Source organism: Coloeus monedula, assembly GCF_965178545.1.
Source record: "Coloeus monedula genome assembly, chromosome: 14".
NCBI classification, from domain to species: Eukaryota; Metazoa; Chordata; class Aves; order Passeriformes; family Corvidae; genus Coloeus; species Coloeus monedula.
This window is the reverse complement of record NC_138794.1, coordinates 9,424,443-9,445,148: the sequence shown is the minus strand read 5'-3', so window position 1 is coordinate 9,445,148 and position 20,706 is coordinate 9,424,443. Positions and strand designations below refer to the sequence as shown.

Sequence of the window (20,706 nt, the reverse complement as noted above, 5' to 3'; positions counted from 1 at the left end):
GCTGCTTTACACACACACACACATATATATATATATATATATATGAAGGCTATTGCTTGACTGCTGTAAAGTATTAGGTATTTCATTAGATATTCTTCCAGAGGGGAGATGTAAATCTATTAGTTCCATGCATTTTGAAACAACTGATATGATCTGTTTGGAACGTAGTACTAGTTCTTAAAGTTTTTACAGCTGGCAAAAGGGAGTAGAAAAAAAATACAGAGTAGCAAAGATTAATTCACTAAGCCTTTATGAAGAAGCTGATAGAATTTTGGAGGGGGGAAGTATTGTCTTTAGTAGTTAAGTTAGTCCCTTTTCATCAGCAGAGGTTTGTTGAATTGGAAGTAAAGATTCTTTTCAGTGTTGGTAAATGCTTGTGCAAGTGTGGGAGGAATGCCAGTGGTTTAAACAAACCAGGAATTTGACAGAGACCACTGAAATTAATTTTTGCACTGATTTAATTGATTGATCATGTTCCCAAGCTTTGTGTGTGTGGTAGTATACTTGGAGGAATAATGCATTTATTGTAGCTGTGCCACACAGCTCTAAAAAGAACTGAAAATTTTGAATTAGGCATTAGTTCTACTCAGAAATTATTCAGAAATGAAACCTTTTCTTTTTTCTAACATTTCTACAGCTGAAGTTGAAGCTACCCTTGAAATTTTTGTTAAAGCATGACTGTAGCTTTAATATTAGCACTCCCATGTGTATCTGCTCCCAAAACAATGGATTTGAGGGTCACTGGATATTTGAGGTCTGCGCAAATTAATCTCCCCATCCATAATTAAGAATCCAAGCCCTTGCTATCTGAAGGCAAGTCACAGACACAGCTGACTCAGCTAAACACTGGTTGTTTTTCTTCTTGCTACACACAGATGTGATTGGCACGGCACTCACTGAGAAGTAAAGAAGAAATGGAAGCAACTCAACTATGAAAATCCTGGTTTATCACCTTGAATATTTTTCTGCTCAACTGTCTGATACTTTCAAAAATTATTTGAACTGCTGAGTAAGAGAAAAATATATTTTCTGCAAATGCATTCTGACCACACTGCAGAGCTGCCAGCATGCTGCTTGAGTAGCTTTTTAGTAGATGGCAAGAAGAACAGAATATGGCCCTTCATTTAGAAACAGCTCTTTAATTTTTATCTCTTTTATTATTACTTATACATATTTCTTTTATTTCTTATTATTGGCAGGCACTGACCAGTGTTTTAAACTGTTAAGTGGAAGTGTTCAATATATTCCAATTTTTATCTCAGCTATTCAACACTTAATGAGAGAAGGGAGAAATCAAGCTGTTATGCTATTTAACACTAAACTATAATGGGACTTTAAATAGAAATTTCAAGATCTAACACTCTATATTTCTTTTTCATTCTAATAAAAATAAATGATCCTCAGGAAAGACTGAAGCTGGTTTCTATGTACATGGAAAGCAATGTCATAAAAAGAGAGGAGATAAACATTTTATCATAAAGCTCACTGTTCCCTGTGGAACAGGGCCTCTTCTATAACAAAATCCATAGAAATGGTAAATGGAAAAATATAATGTCAAAGGACTTAGCAGGGCACATGCAACCCATGACCAACAGGTTGCTTTTTTCAGGTGTTATTACCTGCACAAAGAAACTCTGCAAGCAGGATACACACAATTTAAGTAATTCTTTATCAGCTAATATGCAAAATAGATAGCTAAAACTAATGGATTACTGGGCTGAACAGCAACATGATTACCACTGCTGATAAGAAAATGGATGAGTTTTAGCTGGCCAGGAAGTTTCTAATAGGCTGGGGAAAGTCAGTCTGACATTTATCGATATGGGCTGATGCTCAGCATCACTGAGTTAACACCATGTTTTCTGCCTTTTTTTTTTTTTTTTTTTCCTTCTGTACCTTTTCCTTGAATCTTTCACCAGATAACCACTGCCATCCCCCCAATAGCACTTGTGTGACTTCAGCTTCCCATCTTTCCTGCTACATCAGACTAGACTTTGGACCGCAGCAGGGCCAAACCTCTGGGCTGTGGGTGACACAGGGAGAGCTGGAAGGTACAAAGCTTCAAGGGATCATGAGCATGTGCTGAAATCCATTACTGAGAGTCTGTAAGGCATGGTGATGTGACATCTGCTCTTTGGAGTGTCAGTGTATGGGCTGAAATTGCTTTGGCCTGTACAGAAAAAAAACCCCAAACCAACGAATTTACTTTACTGTGTGTTTTAAAGCATTTGAAAGGAAGAGAAATGCCAAGTTGTTTTTGGTCACTGTGCTGACAGGCAATGGAGTTCCTAATGAGTTGGGTCTCCAGGTCACAGCAGTGTACCTGGCTGCTCCAAGTGCAAAGATGAGTTTATTTCTTTGCAAACATACTGTTATTTCCATGTATTTTAGACCTCTATGATACTTGTATCTATTATTGTGAATATAATTGAGTGACCGTACTATGGGGGTATGAAGGCTGCCCTGGGTCACCTCCTGAATTCTACTTTTAATTTTGGCAGCTGTGTATTGGTTTTAGCCCCTATACCTCAGTTTTATGGTTTGTGTAATGAACAGCAGGCAGCTGCTTAAGTTTTCCAAAAGCCTCTTTCAGATTGACAGTGGTCACTGAAGAATGCTATAAAAATGCCATTTTTGTACTTATTTTTCCTCGTAACCCTTCTGCTTCATGCCACCCGCGTTAAAGCAAACAGGCGTCAGGTTTATGGTTTGTCATCCTGTACCTTTTAAATAAATAATTTGGGATTTGTGTCGGAGTTTTGTGAGTTCAGATGCAGCGGGGGCTGGCCCTCGCCCAAGGCCCTGCCTTGATGGCGGGGGCTGGGGGCATTCCTTGAGCCTGCAGCCGGGCTCGCCGGGCTCGCCAGCCTCCCCTCGCTTCCCCGGGCACGGCCCCCGCTCCTCCCCGCCCTTCGCCGTCCTCCGGCCCCTGAGCCGCCATCCCGGGCCCGGCCCGCCCTCAGGGCTGCCCGCGCCGCCCCGCAGGAAGTGATGGCGGCCGAGGGAGGAGGAAGAGTCGCCGCGGGTAAGAGGGAGGAGGCGGCTCGGGGTGGCCACGGGTGGCCGAAACGCCGCAAAACACTCGGAGCTTTGGAGGGAACCTGTGCCCGGTCGTCTGCGGCCATGGCCCGGCGAGCCCGGGCCCCTCAGGGCCGCGCTCCCGGCAGCGCCTGAAGGAGGCGGGCAGCCCGACTCCTGCGCACAGGCTCAGCCAGAGCAGGTGCTGCAGGGTTTATTTTCCCATTTCCCGGCGTACCGGTCACTTTTCCAGGTGTTCGGCTAGTCCAAGCCCGCCCAGAGACAGCCGGCCTGGTGATTCCTGTCCGCTCTGGTTCGGCAGGTGATGCTGGGGAGAGGCTGATCTCCAAACCCCTGTCTGCAGTGTGTGTTTGGGGTCTCAGCACAAGCGGATGAGTCAAGACTTCAGTAGATCTCAAGTACTCAGCTATTAAAGAGCATTGGAAACACTGCATAAAAATACCCATTTTCAAAGGCACCATCGGCAGTTACCCAAACTGAGCAAAAACCACGGTTTACAAAAGCAGCAGGGTTTAACAGGGACAAAAGGAGCAGTAAACACGTTGGTTCTTGTCCACACCAAAATAACTAGTTGGACTATTTTCATGTTGAGATGATATATAAAAGGCTTTATAACTGCAGAGTATTGTACAAAGTATGTTATACGAGTATATTATTATATACATAAAGTATATAGTACCCTTCCTTTAAAAAGTATTCAGTAAAGCTTTTCTTTGCTGTTGACAAGGTGACTGTAGAACAAGAAGCACATGGAAATACAGGATGAACTTCTTTGTGAAACAGCTCATCTCTGCTCATCTCCTTTCAGCAGGAGTTGATTTGCTGTTGTTTCTGGCAGTGGGTGAAGAGGTGCTCTGCCCAGCAGAACTCAGCCCTTCAGTACCTGGTGGAATGCTTTGAAATGAACAAACATTGTGTCAGTTCCCAAATGGCCAAGCTCCCAGTGCTTGGTAAAGGACATGATTTTAGCATAGGTGGGACTTCTGCACATGCTCCACCATGGATTTCCATGGGAGTCTGGCATGTGCAGTGTTCTGGGTTTGTGTTTGACTAGGAGGAGTTCCAAGAATCTCTGTTCACTCACTTGTTTGGATAAGGGCCCATTGCATCACCTCAGTTAGCTTTTGCACTGCTTTCCCTCCTGCTCTGTTTTTATACTCTTCTTTCTTAATTTGTCACGCTAGCAGGTAAATGGAGAGAAAGTGAATTTATCTTCTGAAACACATTTTAAGTTGCTGCCATTTATCTAAAGCACCTACTTCATCCCCTTCAGTAAAATAATGATGTTGTTCATTAGTTCCTCTAGCTGCTCATGGCTAAATGCACTGCAGTCAGATTGCTCTATTTTTCCCCTCCTATCAACCACTTGTGGAAGTCAAACATTTGTAATAATGCTATTTTTTTTTTTTTGAAGACTCTCAATTCTACTGATGTTCTTAAATATCTCTAGATGACTAGAACTTGGGTTTTCATGTCCAAGGAGCATTGTGGTGTTGGGCAGTTCAACTGATGCCTACATTTTCCCCTGACTTTTTCATCACCCTCAGATTGAATGTTCAGAATAGTTGTTCTTCCATCCCCTTCCTCTTTTGGGACAGCTGATGTTGTTTTTAGGTATTGTCTGAGCTTTGGCATAGTTATTTAGTTGGAGAGATCTATGTTTAAAATAATTATGGGGCAGTTGGCAATAAGCAAGCTGAGTATGCAGTACGCTTTAAGAGCACATAGAGTCAGCCATTAGCTCTTGTGCAAATGCTGCTTTCCAGTTCATGTTGTGCTGTAATTGAGATGCTATAACTCAGTCTTGAGGGCTGTTCCTATAACTGTTTCTCACAGGGAAAGATTGTTTACACTTCAGGTTTCTAAGCCTCTTTACAGGTCCTAGGCAAACCTTGCTGTTGAGAAGCAGGCCAGCTGTTGACCTAGAACTTGTGGTTCTTGTTTTAACTTCAGCCTTCTTGCAAATTCATTTTGATTATAGAACGCCTTGAAAGTCAGATTTGTCTGTGTTAACCACCTAACAGAAACAGTGAGCAACCATGTATATACAGCTCTGGAGCCTGAGAAATAGTTACTGGATGAGAAACCTGTATATCTAGTTTGGCAATTGCATTAATGAAGCCTTAAATTTCCATCTGTCTCTCTAGGAAGATGGAAATCTCCCTGCCCTCCATGAAATCCGCGTTAATCAGTTTATAGGAAGGAGGTAAACAGCCTGGAAGGTGGAACCACAAAATTCAGGTAGAGTATAGGCACTATCAGGAATGTGGCCTCTGCATCTAGAAAAGCTTCTCAGAGCTCTAAGATGAGGGTGATTAACAGCCAAACTCCTACACTGGAACTAAAATATCATATAGAACAGGTAGAATTTTACTCAGACTGTGTATATATGCAAGGGGTAAGGGCTGTCATAGCATTGCCACAGCTGAGGCAAGTTGTTGAAACCTTGCTTTCTTTAACCTAAATATGTAGTTACAGTCTAGAAAGAAAAGAAATAAGGAAACAAAATCCTAACTAACTCCCTCAAAGGAAAACTACAGCCCAAACCCCAGCAAACAAACCAGAGTCCCTTAACATAGTAGCATTTCAGTGAACACACTCCTTCCCTTGAGGGAAAGTTTGGGAAAACAAACAGCCCAGGAGAAAGTCTAGCCAGTTTCAGTTTGCAAGTAGGAGGTGTGCAGGCATTATGGCTGAGAGTGTGTTATAGGAACCTACGTGATGAGGCTGGTATGTATTTGCCACATTGTGTAAAGGTCGCATACTGAGAGACTTCCAAACGCCTCGCCTGGCAATTCCCAGCTCTGGCATGTTGTCTTTGCAAAATGATTGGCAGACCCCCAAGTCGCACATATCTGAAGGAAACTGTGTCCTGCTCAGTTACCCAGAGGTCTGGGGATGCTTAAAAACGTTGTGTTTGTAACCTTTGAAACTGCTGTCTGGTGGCTGGGCTTTATAGTATTACTGACAACAGATGGTAAATGGCTCCGCTGATGTAATTCTTGCTGGTGTTTCATTCCTGTGAAGTTGCACAGTTTCAAAATCTCAGAAAGTGCCTCCATATTTTTCCTGCATAATGATTTCAAGCCAAACTAAATAAAAACATTTTCTATTATTCAGATTCCCATGGTGTCATGTGACATTGTGGTAACTGCCTTGCAGCAGTTTCAGATAAGTGCACGTTTGGTAGCAATTTTAAGGCCTGTGTCCTTTAAGTAATGCTTATTAGTACGTAACAGATGTCGTTTAGAAACATTATGCCTTTTAATAGGCTCTGCTTTTAGCCTACGTGTTCCCATTCCAGGCAGACTGTGGATCAGGCAGGCTTGGAGGTATGCTGTCATTTATGCAAAGCCTAAGTCAATTTTCTGCTCTGAAGTCGAGCCATGTGTTTCTCCTTGTTTCTTCCATTCTGGTCATAGCTGCTTTGCTGTGTTTTTCCCACTAGTCATATCTTTGGCTGATTGTCAAGCAATTGCAATCAAAACCTTTTGCATTTTTAACCACCAGCAGTGGTTTCTTTTGTCCTTACAGAAGAGGCTGTGTAAACTGAATTTGAACACGCTCAGACTCACTGTCAAGAGCACAGCAAGCACAGAGTTAGCCCTCTGTTGCCAGCCTGTCTTTTCCTTATCTGGTTTTTCCTCCTCCCAAAAGGAGAAAAAGGGAAAAGCAGAGCCATGCTGATTTTGGAGCACCTTCAAAGACAAGTAGAATAGCTGACACAATGGCACAGAGAAGCAAGAGAGATGTTTCCATATTTCCTCCACTACTGGCAGCTGTTTATTAAAGCAAGTTCTGAGACTGCCTTGTGATAGCTGGTGCAGGTGACATATTAATTTGTAGCTGTGTAATAAATTTAGCAAAGTGGAAATTACTGGGGGAAGGGATATTTTTTTGTTGTTTCTTTCGTTCCCCCCCTCCTCCCAATCCAAATTAATTGCTTTTTTTTGAGATTATTCTGGCTGTGCAAATTGCTCCTTGCAAGTAATTTGGAGAAAGGCTGCTGGGCTTTCTTAGGCAGACTTATGCTCTCTGCTGGTGGGAGCAGTAGGCCTGTCACATGTAAAGCATTTTCAACTCAAATTATGTGGTATTTGAAGCTGGTATCTCTGAAAATCCAGACAGTTGTCTCAGATTTTCATCGCTACTTCTTTTTTGGGGGGAATACTGTCCTTTCTGATAGCAAAGCAGGGCTTTCAGGTACTGCTGGTGTGCCACATGGTGCTGTAGTTCGTATGAGGTGATGTTAAGGGCTGTGTGTGGTGTGACTTTAGGTTTCTCACACTTCCTTTGGATGATGGTAGTAATGGGGAAATGTATTTGATGTGGTACTTAAATCCTAGCCCTGGTGCCAGGTTGTAACAGTGTGTGTTTCAGTAATAATTTTTAATTACTTAAATACAGCCGTTTTCTGAGAGTGTCCTGTCAGTCTGTCTGGCTTCTCCCCATGGGATGAATTCACCTCTGTGCTAGACCATTTGTCATACTCAGTTGTCATTTCCTGCCATTTCACTATTCCTTGTTTATCACGATGGGAGTAATTGTTTTCCTCCTTTCCCTTAAGTTACAGGTTGACTTTGGACCAATGCATCCTCCTTTCCACCTTCCACCTTGGTAAAGGATTGAATTGTCACTGTCTACATTTGCACTTGTGCTTCATAAAAGCTTTACTACTGTTCACAGACTCTTTCCTGTCATTCTCCTTTCAAATCAGCCTCTTTCCAGTTGTTCTGGAAAACTTGTATATTTTATTTTGTTTAGGGGATAGACAAATAATTAAGTTGACAAATTTTGATTTTTTTTTGCTGCCAAATGCAAGAAAAGACAAGTTTGAAGCCAGAGAAGCTGTGGCTGCCCCATCCCTGGAAGTGTCCAAGGCCAGTTTGGAACAGGGCTTGGAGCAACCTGGGATAGTGGAAGGTGTCCCTGTCCATGGCAGGGAATTGATGATCTTTAAGGTCCCTTCACACCTGAACCATTTTATGATTCCAAAATCCATATCTCTGCCTGAAAAGTCAAAGTTAGACTGTTCCTGGGACACTTCTGCCCATTTCTTGATTGTATGAAAACCAGTATTTATTAAGAACTTGATGCTGATGTTCACAAGTTCAGAGGTATTAGCAGCAATCCCGCTGAATTGATAGAATTTCCTTGGAAAACCTGATGTGAATATGAACCTTAAAGCCTTAATTAATGACAATCCTAAATCTCCCTTTTCTCCAGCATTGTATTTTTTCCCTGAATTATTCTGTAAGCTGCCTCTTTCTTTTTACATCTAAGCTCTGTGAAAAACAAAGTTAAATGTGCAGAAGTATGAATTCTGATATGTCATAGCTACAGCTGGTAGCACTTCCATGGTTTAACAGTATGGTGCAGTTTTTGTTTGTAAAGTCTGTTTCTGTGCTGTAATACCTCAGCTTTTTTCAATTACATTAGGTTAAAACTTTTTGCTAAACATGCCAGTCCAGATGTGCATTGTGTGTGTAATAGGACAGGGGTAGCCTGTTTACACAGATGTATTTCAGTTTATTTGTACTATGAGTTGGATGTGGCTTTATATTTGTAAGTGTAACACTGCTAAAGGTCCATCTGAGGAAAAATAGATAAAGTTGAAACCTATTTGATGGAACTTCCATTATGGGAGTAGTGCAGGTTAAAGTGGAGGAAATATCCCTTCAATATGCACTCACCATTTTGTGACTTCCCTCAATATACACTTGCTTTTTGAGCCTTCAAAACATTTTAATTAATGTGGTTTCAGCTAAGTATTTTTATTTAAAAAAGCTAAATAATTAAATCAATTATTTAATTTCCTTGTCTGGTTTTTTTTTTTTTCCATTTCAAAAATTGTGGATTACCTTAAGTTTCGGAAAATGAATAACATGTATTGTAGACCTGGTAATAGAAGATTCTGAAGGCCTTCAGAGCTCATGGAAGTGTGTGAAAATGGAAGGTGTTTGACATTTTTTAGAGCCTTTTCTCATCTACAGCCAACTAAATATATGCGTATACCTAAAGCTTTTTTCTTCTCTTTTTTGAAATCAGTAGTAAAAATATGTTTCTGGGAACAGCATAGCTAGCAGGATAGCAGCCTGTGTTTGGAATACCTAACATTTGGTCTGCCCTCCATTTGAGTGACAAAATTTGTAGCAATGACATGTATAGCTGAACTCATCTAATTAATCAAACAGGTTTCTTGATTGGGAGTGGTATTAGGATTATTTTTTCCCCTCTGCCTTCAGTTATGGATTCCACAGTTGAAGATTATTTACAGAGAGAAACTTTTATTTAGTTTGTCTCCTGAAGCCCTTTTTGCCATTTGAGTTGTGATGGAATAGTGATATGTGAGTAGAATTTTGGGATTGAAACATACAAACCTGTTAGTGCCAATGCAACTTTTGCATCCTGAATATTCCAAGAGTTCTTGTTCTGTTAGTAATGAGGGAAAGCAGTGCAGTGGAAGGACACTGTTTTCATGGATGATGTGCAGCACGTGGTGCAGAGCTGCCTTGCTGTGCTGGACAGATACCGCACCAGGGCATTTACCCGCTGGCTCCGCTGCCACCACATGTTGTTATGATACTGCAGTTTCACTTACACCAGAATTTGGGTTTTTGACATGTATTTGCTCAATTAAATTCAGGATGTGAGAGTCAGGTTCTGCGTGTACTCCCGGGAGTGTGCCAAAGACCTCTTCCTTCCTTTGAAAGGTTAAACAAATATGGTTGTCTAACGATAACCACATGCCTGGAGTTGTTCAGGCTCATGGGAAGGGAAGGAGAAGAGTTGATGTGAAGCCCTGCTGTTTATCACAGAGCTCCTGCTCCTGTGAGAGGGTGAGGGACAGCACTTCAATCATGTGTGTGTGGTTTAGAAGGGCAAAAAAAATAGTTATTCAATAGACACTGTCCTGGCTGTGCTTCCGTAGTATGACAGTGACAGTCCACAGGAGAACTGAGAACAATTTATGTTATGTGACTTCTCAGTCTTTTTACATCGTGGCTTCAGAGGCACTGATAAGGAAAACATCACACCCTTCTGAAGTGGTAGATAAGATGTACACTTAACTGATAAGAAACCAGTCAGAAGATGCAGTGATTTGTTAGGGGCCACACCTGTGTTAAGAATAAATCATAGGAGTTCTAGTCTCAGTTGCATGGTTTAGTTACAACAACACTCCCTCCTATATATTGACATGATATACTGTCATTTTGTTTTGGTGCATGTTTGTCTCATATTGAAAAATGGTTTTTGATTTTAAAAGAAAAAAAAGGAAGATACTTCTTGGACAAAACCCTTCAGAATATCATCAGAAACACTTAAAACCTGCTGAAGTTGTTTTTTTTTGTGGTTGTGGTTTTTTGTTTTTGTGAAATATATTAACATTAAAATAAAGCCAATAAACAAAGCCAGTGCTGCTATTGCAAGCATTAGAAATAGCAAAACTGAATTAAAAAAAAGAAACTTGAAAATTAGAGATGTTAAGTCCTTTTTATCTCTCTTGTTCCTACAGCACTAGAAATTGGAGGTATTTTTCATATTTTTACATGTAAAATTATGCACAAATTTGCCCAAATGTACAAAATCCAGATACAAATCCTGTGGTGACTGATGGCTCTTCTGTAAACATACAGTTCTTAATGGATGCATGTAGTATCCTTCTCTGTGTTTGTAGAACATGAAAAAGTAGTTGTAGGATAAATGATTAATTCACTTCAGACATAACACTTTTCATGCTTCATCTACAGTGAGGTTGATGTATTTTGCTTTACAATCTGGCTGCATTCTAAATGCCCTTACAAATCTCTGAAACGGGCATTTCAACAAGTCTGACTTTCCTGGGAGGACCAGCAATACCTCAATGCATCTTAATCAAGACAGTGGTGTGTCTAGTCTGAAACAAAACTGCATCACCAACTTTGTTGGCTTAAGGGAACAGTATTAATTAGCTACATGTGAATGTAGGAATAGAAGATTCTTAACAATGAAAGCAAATATCCCCCATCCCTGGAAGTGTTCAAGGCCAGGTTGGACAGGGCTTGGAGCAACATGGGATAATGGAAGGTGTCCCTGCCCATGGCAGGGGGTTGGAATGAGATGCTCTTTACAGTCACTTTCTACCCAAACCATGCCATGGTTGTAGGAAATAGCTCTTGTTTAGTAAATTGTGTATTGGCTTCATGGTCAAAAATAACTTTTCAATGAAGCTTCAGAATATCTGATTAGATGGAAGTATCTCCTTTACCTTTGGACATTACAACAGTCTGTAGTTTCACTTCTAGAATTTCACATATGACTGTATGCACCATGTGTTTTCTGTTGTGTTGAGAATACATTCTTTTGCCCATGGAAAAATATTTCCTGCTTACTTTACCTGATAGAATGAAATTCTTGCTGAATCTGTAATGATGGGGGTCTGTCTCTAATTCATAAAAATTAATTCTAGTTTAGGGTAGAATACTGTCTCCCATTTTGTGATTGCATTTATCTACCTGATGCAGAACATATGTGTGCTGATGAGATATCTTTGTGGGTCCTAAGTGAAGTAAAATTTGTGTGACTTTTACCTTTCGAGGAGTATATTTGTCCACTTGATGAAACCCCCATGAAATCCAGTTCTCTCTTCTGGAGGAGACAAGGGGTGCAATAGCAGTGGGAGTAGAAAAATATGAGCTTAGGGGTCTACACTGAAGCAGGGGCCTTGGTTTATTCCTTTTTGTCAGAGTTGGACAATGTTTTAGGCTGCGGTTCTGGAAGGTAGGATCTCCTAAAGATGACTGAGCTGTATGGGCAGTGCCTGCTGGTATTTATAGCTGGTTTTAGCTGTAGCTTTTCACTTTAAAAAAATCAGATTCTTAGTGCAAATTGATGACAGATCACCAGAGTGAGAGGAGATGTACTTGCACATCCTCACTTGAGAATGTGGCCCAGACTGCTCCATGGAAACAAAAGAGAGAAGCAGATGCGCTGCTAGTTTTTGCTTTAAAATCTATTCTGTATGCCTGAAATGGAAATGTGCTCATTGGGTTTCTCATTTATTTGTCTCTGGATAAGTTTTTCCCTGTGGAATTGCAAAGCTTCCATGTCCTTTGCCCTGAATGCCCGTGCCCTGCAGAAGACAAAGGCTGGTACCTGTCTGTCCTGCCACTGCTGCTCCACCATCCACCTCGATGGTGCCTTGACCTTGTTTAGCAGCTTTGGCTGTTTAAGATGTCAGCCCCAATGTCAGGAATCCTTCTAGTGCAGGAGGCCTCCCGTTCTAAATTTACTCTCCTGGTTTATGGTCCCTCCTCTGTGGCTACAGCAGGAGGCCCCTTTTGTGACTCGGGTAACCCTTTGAGCACAGAGCCTCTCACAGGAGCTGCTGGCAGGGTCCTGGCAGACTGGCTGCCACCACGTGCTCTTTTGTTGCTGCTAGGTAAGATCCAATTCAAATAAAATCCTGTAATTCCAATTAGCTCAAAAGTCCTTGGAACTTCATAATTTTGATATCCCAAGATGCTGATTTGGCCTCAGACTGAAGCACTCCTGGGAGAACAGCACTGCTTTTATTTTAAAGCAAAGTTAGGTTATTTTGCATTTGATTTAGCAACCTTTATAATATCCTGTTAGTCAGCGGTAATTAATTGATTTAGTTGAATGCCTAATAACAATAGTTACGGACTTTGAGGGTTTTTTTTCTTGTGTCTGTATACAAAAGAAGTGTAAAAGGGACATATACAGCTGGGCAAATGTTATTTTGTCACTTTATACTGGGAAAAACTTGGAAACACATCAGTTAACATAAAAAGAAATCCAGACAACTGATTTTTCCCCTGCCTATGGCAGCTGAGCAGTATGAGTGGTATGTGCATGCGTGTGCACATTTTGGGGAGGTGTTCACAAAAGCCAGCCCTAGCACCACTGACTTCTTGAGGCCATTCCAGAGTACCCTAAAGTGTCACTTCTGTTCCATATTGTTCCTAAAGGAACCTCACTCTCTCTACCCCCTCGACATTTTTTTTCTTCATGAAAAATTTTTGGATTTTGCTTTTTTTGGAATATGTGCTCTTACCTCACTTGGGCCTTTTCAGTGTATTGCACAGGAAAGACATGTTCACTGGAAATCTAAAAGTATTTCTTAGAGGAAGAGAGTAGTTTTGTGCAAAGCTGTATTGATGGAAAGTTGATCAGAAGTTTTCTCTAGTGCCTCATTATCTAATCTGTGACTTTATTTCGTTCTTCAAGTGGGCCTTGTTACCTTAGAGTACAAGCTTATTATGTAGCAGAAAGTTAATTGCTTTGTTCAGTGAGGAGAAAACACAACTGTGCTGTTAAGTTGCATTGGCTGCACCGTGGCAGGACGGAGCCTTGTAAGCAGCACCTCATGAACAGTATTTATTAGCTTAGCAAATGTTTTTCTTTGTGCTAAACTCAAGTCTTACATGCTGCTCTTTTGTAAAGGATTAATTTACTAGTAAATTTACTTTTGTGAATTACCAAAGTTTTGAATAATAATCTTTAATTTCTCTCCTGACATAACTTCTTTGCTTCGATGGTGTTTAAGTACTGCCTGGGATTTTATACTGTGACTCGACTTGCCAGTGTTGCAAAGCTCTTTTCTCTCCCATTTTGTCACATACGAACATGCTATGAAACCCATTTACAGAGCAGCTTCTCTTCAGCATTCTGAGTACACAGCTTTGCTGCCAAGCCTCAGGATGGAAGCTGGTTGCTTGCAAAGGGCAGGAAAATAGTGTTTAAAGCATTTAAAGCATTTTAATTTTCTTACCGTTTTGCTGAGGAATCAGATACTGATCACTGCTGGAAGCAGAATGGTGGGACCATGGGTAAATAGTCTGACCTGCTAATACAAATCCCATGCTCCTACTTTTATGTGGAAAGGTATCATTTTCAATATGTATATAGGTACCTATATGATTCATAATTTGTTAATCTTAGTATAGACAGGTCTTGCACTGGTCCTTTTAAGACTCTTCATTGGCTCAGCCATTTACTTTACTATCAGTGCAGTTATTTCACATTTAACTTACCACGGGAGCTGCCATGTGAGACCAAACCATGGTTAAAAATGTAGGATTCAGAGCTAAGATACCAGCTACAGCTGTGTGGTAGAAGATTTGGTCCTTAGTTAGGGGCTTACGAGAGTTGCAGGTGTAGCTTGATTGAAAGCCCCTTAAATTGAAGCTATTGACTTCCTGTGATAGAAGAGTTGTAGGATATTGTTTGGGCTGTTAACACATTTCCTGTTGTGTTCTTGGGCTGGTGCTGAGCCACCAGAGAGTCTGGTTTGTTATATCAGGAGGAGGTTATTGCTTCTTGAGGAACACCAAGCTGAACTTTGCATTTAGGTAACAAGCATCAGATATATGTAATTTTTGTTTGCATGCAGTTAACAAATACCCTCCAGCACTGAGTCGCCTTGATTCAAAGTTAAGTTGCATAAAAGATGATGTTACTATTTTAGAAAGTCTTTTGTAGGTAAATTTTTTATATTATTTCATTGTTGTGAAAATGCCCATCTGATGTTACTCAAAAAAGAGAAGGAAAAAGTTAATGACAAACAACAGATAGTAGACTGACCCAAAAAGGGGCTGTCTTCCAAGAAAGAATGGAAGCTTTGGAATTCTTTCCTTGTTATGTTTCTGGACAGTGCTAAACTCAAGCTGTATTTTGAAGAATTTTTTTTTCTCTTCTAGCTGTAAAGCAATTTACTTACGCCTAGAGAAATTTGAGACTGTGCTTGTTGAATTCAAAGGAGACAAGTGTGATTTGGTGCTGTCATGGTTCTGCTTTGTAAAATTGCATGTCAAGAGGTAAATAACATATAGATAAATAGCATACAGATAGGTTTTTATGAACCTTACTATTTTAGACTAGGATTATACAGAAGGCTCTAATGAGATCATTAAGGCCCAGCCACGCCAAGCAGCTGCTGGGGAAACTGAGGTTTTAAGACTTATGTTTCTTAGTTAATTTAAAAAGTAAAAGTATCTTGTGTTTTATTTTATCACAGGTCAGCTTTACTTGGTTGATACAGTAGCAGGAGATCCAGAGGCTCTGCAAGCAGATGCTGAAACATACTATGAAAAACTCGTGAAGAAATCATTGTCCACTCCTGATGTTTTTTCCATCCCGGGAGGAGGAGAGGTAGTAGGCTGATGTTTCTCGTGCTGCAAGTTAGATATTTGCAAATTAATTGATTGGTTGTGCTCATGGTCTGTTAATAGGGGTAAACTGGTGTGGCTGGATTGCAGATCTCTTAAGATAATCCTGCATTATTTCAAATAGTTTGCGTGCTGTAAATGAGAGATAAACTTAAATCCCAAATCTAAAACCCTCTGAGTGTGGAAGAGGGTTTGAAGCACTTTGATGACTTTGTGTCTTGACCTGCCTCCTTACAGGACTGAATCAAAAGTGAATTTTATAGATTTATGCCATGGTGCTGCTCTGTACTCTGCCTCTACTGTGCAGTTTACACAGGCATTGTGACAACAGTCTGTCTTTTGTTTCCATTCTTTTCAATACTTATATTGGTAATTTTGAGCGTGGATTTCTCCCAAAGGAATTCTGTTCCTAAGACACCTGGGTGGAATAGAGATGGCTGAACAGGCCTATTAAAATTTTTTACTTCAGTCAACCTATGAAACCTTTAATTCTGAGCACTTTGTAGATCATAAAAGGTGTGCTGAGGTACCTGTTATTGTACTATCAAAACAGAAATTGGATTAGTTAAAATGAATGTTTAGAATACGGTAGCCTTTCTGCAATTTAGGAAAATAATGTGCAGTAGTTTCTAGAAAAATGCTCTTCCAGGTGATTCAACTTCGGCTTTGAGCCGGGAATGTAACTGGGTTTAAATACTCTCTTAATGCCCTCTAGTGGAGCCTGTAGGGTTAAATACAAACAGACTGAACATGCAGAGATCCCCCAGTTTAGGCCTTCTGTGTCCTTACCTTTCATGCCTGGTTGTACTTTCAGAGGTTCATTTGCTGTTCCAGTAGAAGGGAGGGGAGGTTAAAATCCCAGGCAGTGCTGAGTGTATTCCTGCAATAGCCACTCACACTGAGATCAGTTAAAGGTGGACTTCTGGCTTTTGATTCACAACTGTCTTGATTTTGTGGCTTGTCACCAGCCCTTAAATATATCACATGACTGAGTTGAGTCTCATAGCAACACATTTCTCTTTGCCTTCATTTAATTCAGGTCTAATCTAATCTGCAGTCAGCCAGCCAGTCAAGGGCATAAGTAATGGTAGTGTTCTTGCTGTATTGTCTTTTTCCTTATGCTCTATAATAAATAGCTCAAAGAATGGTGATGTTTTGTAATTAAAAATAATTTAAATGTAATAAAGCAAAACTCCTATTCCCAGTGAACATCCCAGCTAACAATCTCTGTTACATACCTATAACCTGAAGGACAGGGGTTTGGTGTTTGGATAATGGCTGCATTACCAAGCATTCGTTCCCCTTCTGCATCTGAATTAAAGCAGGTTTCAAGTGGCAGGACAGGCAACAGTGGATAATTATTTCACAGGAGTTAAGTGGCTGTCAGCCCACTTGCTGGGGTCACAGAACTTCTTTTTGGTATGGCTTGGTCAAGCACCCAGCACACAAATAGCAAGGATTACTGCGAGTCAGGATGGAAGCCTGTTGGCAGTGGCCACGCACAAAGCTATGCTTGGCTCGTGCTGCTCTTGTTAACACCTGTGAAAGTGCACATTACCTTATCAAACAAAATAACAATCATGGCACTATTGGAAGTAGTCCTGGCTTTTTCATTATGGAAATGCTCCCAGGTGCCATTATGACATCGATGCTGTTATGTTTGAAGCATGCAAAGAACGACTGAATCCCCAGAACAGACTGAGATTTAGGCAAGCTCATGAATACAGATTTCAAGCAGTTTTCAAGGTTTTCTTTCCTGGAGTCCAGTGTTTGCATAGATGCTTCCAGGATTCTGGCAGTCATCAACTAGTGAACACTGGTTCACTGGTTTCAGCTTAGAGTTGTTATCCTGAATAATCCATATTCATATTTCTTCCATGTACCAAGAAATATTAAATGTAACACGTGACTGATTTGAGTTTCTTAGCAAACTGACAAATGGGTGCAATTAGAGAGAGAGGCACACCCACACATACACAATGGACCAGATTTTGGAAAGTACAGTACATACTGTGCTAAGTCATGCACGCTCTTTGCCTGTACCTAAACTTACATGACAGCATTTGCAATATTCATATGGAAATCGTCATTTCTATGCATATAGAGCTGTTTGAGCACAGTAATTTTGTGTTTGTGTGTCATATCATTTAGAAGTTTAGTCTAAGAGCAAAAGCTTGAGAGCTGCATTTTGATTTTAGCTTTGCCTTCAACTCAACCACCTTGTGCCAATTATCTACCCTTGCTATGCCTCAAAGATAAACTGCCCAGGCACTGCCCTAATGCTTTGATACTCCCTGTACCCTGAGGCTTAATTCATTGTTTGCAAAACACCACAAGTCCTCAGCTGGAGGATGCTGTAAGAAGTGCAAGTTGTATTTGTTTTCATTTGATGTGTCTGGTCTTTCATAACACCATTTGTCTGCGTGTGACAGTGTTCAAAGCCAGGTTATGTACTAACCAGGGCAAGTCAGCCTTAAGGTCTTCACTAGCTTCAGTAGCTTGATTTCTTTTAAATTAACTTTCCTTATGGCTAATAATAGAATATTATGTATATTTTGGTGTCTTGAAGTTAAGGATTGAGAGGGTGTTGTGCTAAGCTTGTACCATGCATGTCAGTAAAGCATGTCAATAAAACATGTCATAAGTGCATCTGATACATGAAGTACTTCTTGTGAGCTTTGCAGTACAAAGAGCTACAGGGCTTGTTTGTTTTTTAGGTTAAACTTGAAGATTCCTGTGTGTGTTTTGTCCCTCTCTACCGAAATAATCCTGCTTGCAAACTGTTGCTGTTAACTGATCCAAAGGATAAGGAGACAGGTTAGAATTGGTCAAAATATTTTGAAATTTGAGTAGCTGTAATTTCTTAACTTTTAAGATGGCCTGCTTGTTTATGTATTTAAATATTCTGGGTTTTGTTTTGGATATGAAGTGGTTTCAGTTTATCTATTAAGGATTTGTGTCAGTGGGCTGCTGATTAGATGGAAGAATTGACAATCAGGGCTTTTAAATTCTATGCATAAATTTTCTGCTGGTAGCTGAAAAATCACCTTGGGTAAATCTGTTATTCTTTCTGGCTTTATTTGACAGGATAATATTTTTTTCTAATTCAGAATGATGTAAAATTTAACACATTATAGTTTGGATAGAATCCTGAAATCCTTAAAAAATAAAATACAGGTATGAAACTGTATTGCTTCTTACTGATTCTTATTCATAATCTTTTTTTTACTTTATGACTTTTTTTTCAGCTCTAGGTTTAATTGCCTTTTATTTCCAGTACTGGTGTGTGAGGGTTATCTGCTGGTGTGTAGATTAAATGAGGAGTGTTGGTGTTGTGAAGCAATGGGCTGTAGAATTTTTGGAGTATCTACAATGAGGACATGAACTTTTGCATTGACTCACTGTGTCACTTAGGAAATACAGAACGCATGAAACCTCTTAAACTTCCAGCTTCCAAATGTGGCAGCAAACTGATGACATCTGTCATTAAGAGTGTACTTTTTAAAAAGGATAAGCTATAAATTATGCCTGAAAGGCTTTAATAGTCAGTATTCTTAATAGTACAGCAAAGGCAAAGCAAAATTCCTGGTTCAGTTCTGAAGTGTGTCAGGTAATGATCTTGCACTCCTAGAACAGGTTCTGTTAGTGTAAGTGTTCATTGTTCAGTCCTACCCTGTAACCAGGAAATTTCTTCAGAAGAACAAAAAGAAGATTAAAATCACTTGTGGTTAGAGGTGAACTCTGCAGTTTTCCAGCTCCTTCTACATCGGATTTCAGTTGGACCTTTGCTAATGGGCTGTGATTCACAGTAGAAGGTAGGAAACCTTTCCAAGTTCCAAGGGTAGTCAAAAGACTTTCTGGTCCCTCTAAAACTATTGATGTAGAATTACTTTCCTGACACTAATTTATATATTCCATTAATGTTTTTCCAAAGAGAGGTAGTCACTGGTGTGATAAAGGAGAGAAGCATCTACACCAGATCCTCTTAGTGTAGTTGTGCTTACCTCCTGACTCATGTTCAAAGGAATGGAGCTGAAAACAGCATTGAGTTAGCTTAGGTTGCACAAGAGGAATTTGGATCTGTAACTACAAAGCAGAAATAAAGAATTATTAAATAGATGCAGGTGAAAGTGCATTTAGCACAGCTCTTCAGTTAAATGATCTCACAGTATTAGGAACAAGAAGTATTAATGAGATATGTGCACACAAGAAAAAATGATTTCTCACAGGAACAAGTCAAACAAGTCCAATTGGAGCCTTAATTACATGATAGCTATCTTCATTAAAAACTTAAACCTAGCAGAATAAACACCTTATTATATTATAAACAGCAGCCTGACTGACTGCTGTGGCCCCCCCCCTTGCAAAATTTCAGCTTAAGTTACCAGTCCAGAGTCAGAGGAACAGAGAAATCAGGAAGTCTGGTTATTTAAATAAGGCCTACATCACCTGGCCTTTGATACTTCCTTCCAAAAGTATGATTTAAAGGATTTTACAGGAAGTTCTTTGTTTCTGTATTTTATATACTATAAACATGTGACCAGTCTTCCTGCACACATCAGATTTGACTGATGTGACTTTTTTTCTTTAGATGAGTTTTAATAAATTTTCGTTAGTTCTTTAAAGCCTGCTGGGGTGTGTGTGTATACCTATACATATGGATGTATACATTTGAAGTATTTTGTCCTAAAATTTTTCCCACAGCTCAGCAGATTTGGATTTGAGTCTTAGGGTGGCAGACTCTGCTAATGTGGCAACTCCACCTGTAGGTTTGCTCACCTACATGACCTTTTGTTCTGACCAATGAACAGATCAAATTGATTCAAAACCCAATTCCTTCAGAGACAGGCAGTATATTTTAACTTAGTCTTTGTTACTTTAAGAGCATTTTACTTTACGGGCAGAAAATGAAAACATTTAACAAGTTACATAACTTTCTTTTCCTCACTTGAGCTTTACACTTTTCTTGTGAAACAAGTTTCATCCAGATGGATGAGGGAAACAATCTTGCTGTCGTTGATCTCTTCTTTTTCCCTACCTGTCCACTGCATTTTAGTTTTTTTCCCCAGCCAGAGAGCTCTTAGAAGCAAATTTCCTGCTTGTCCCCACATACTGTGCTTCAGTTTGATGGCATTTAACTATTGAAAATTGGTTTAAAGAGGGGTGGATTCCACCACTGAGATTTATTTCTGATCATCGTGATAAGATGGGTTGTCCAGAAGCAATGTGTACCTTGTAGTTTGAAATGATCTGCATATTTCAAAGAGAAAATGGGTATGGCAGCTTTTCTGTAGGACTTGGTCTTGGTTGGAAGCATTTTTAATTTATTTTTGATGGGCTAAGTGTTGTGTTCTGTTAGTATATCTGTACAGATATTTTTATGAGAATGTAAACTGCATTGTAAGGGCTTACGGAGCATAACATGGGTGATTAACGTCTTTATAACACTAAATAAACATACCTTATTGTGGCATTTTCTCTATGCTGCATATAATAA

The 20,706-nt window shown here is 40.0% G+C and overlaps 1 protein-coding gene across 1 annotated transcript in view; it reads left to right on the top strand.

The window, feature by feature from the left end:
- Nucleotides 1-2,987: 2,987 nt before the first annotated feature.
- Nucleotides 2,988-20,706, top strand: part of LOC309578329 (protein FAM169B-like) — a gene marked incomplete at its 3' end in the record, with an annotated part of 36,236 nt that continues 18,517 nt past the window's right edge. The window contains exons 1-3 of the mRNA XM_082290892.1: nt 2,988-3,025; nt 15,059-15,192; nt 17,927-18,026. Of these exons, the coding sequence (XP_082147018.1) occupies nt 2,992-3,025; nt 15,059-15,192; nt 17,927-18,026 (268 nt within the window). The 5' untranslated portion in view covers nt 2,988-2,991. The remainder of the gene's footprint in view (nt 3,026-15,058; nt 15,193-17,926; nt 18,027-20,706) is intronic.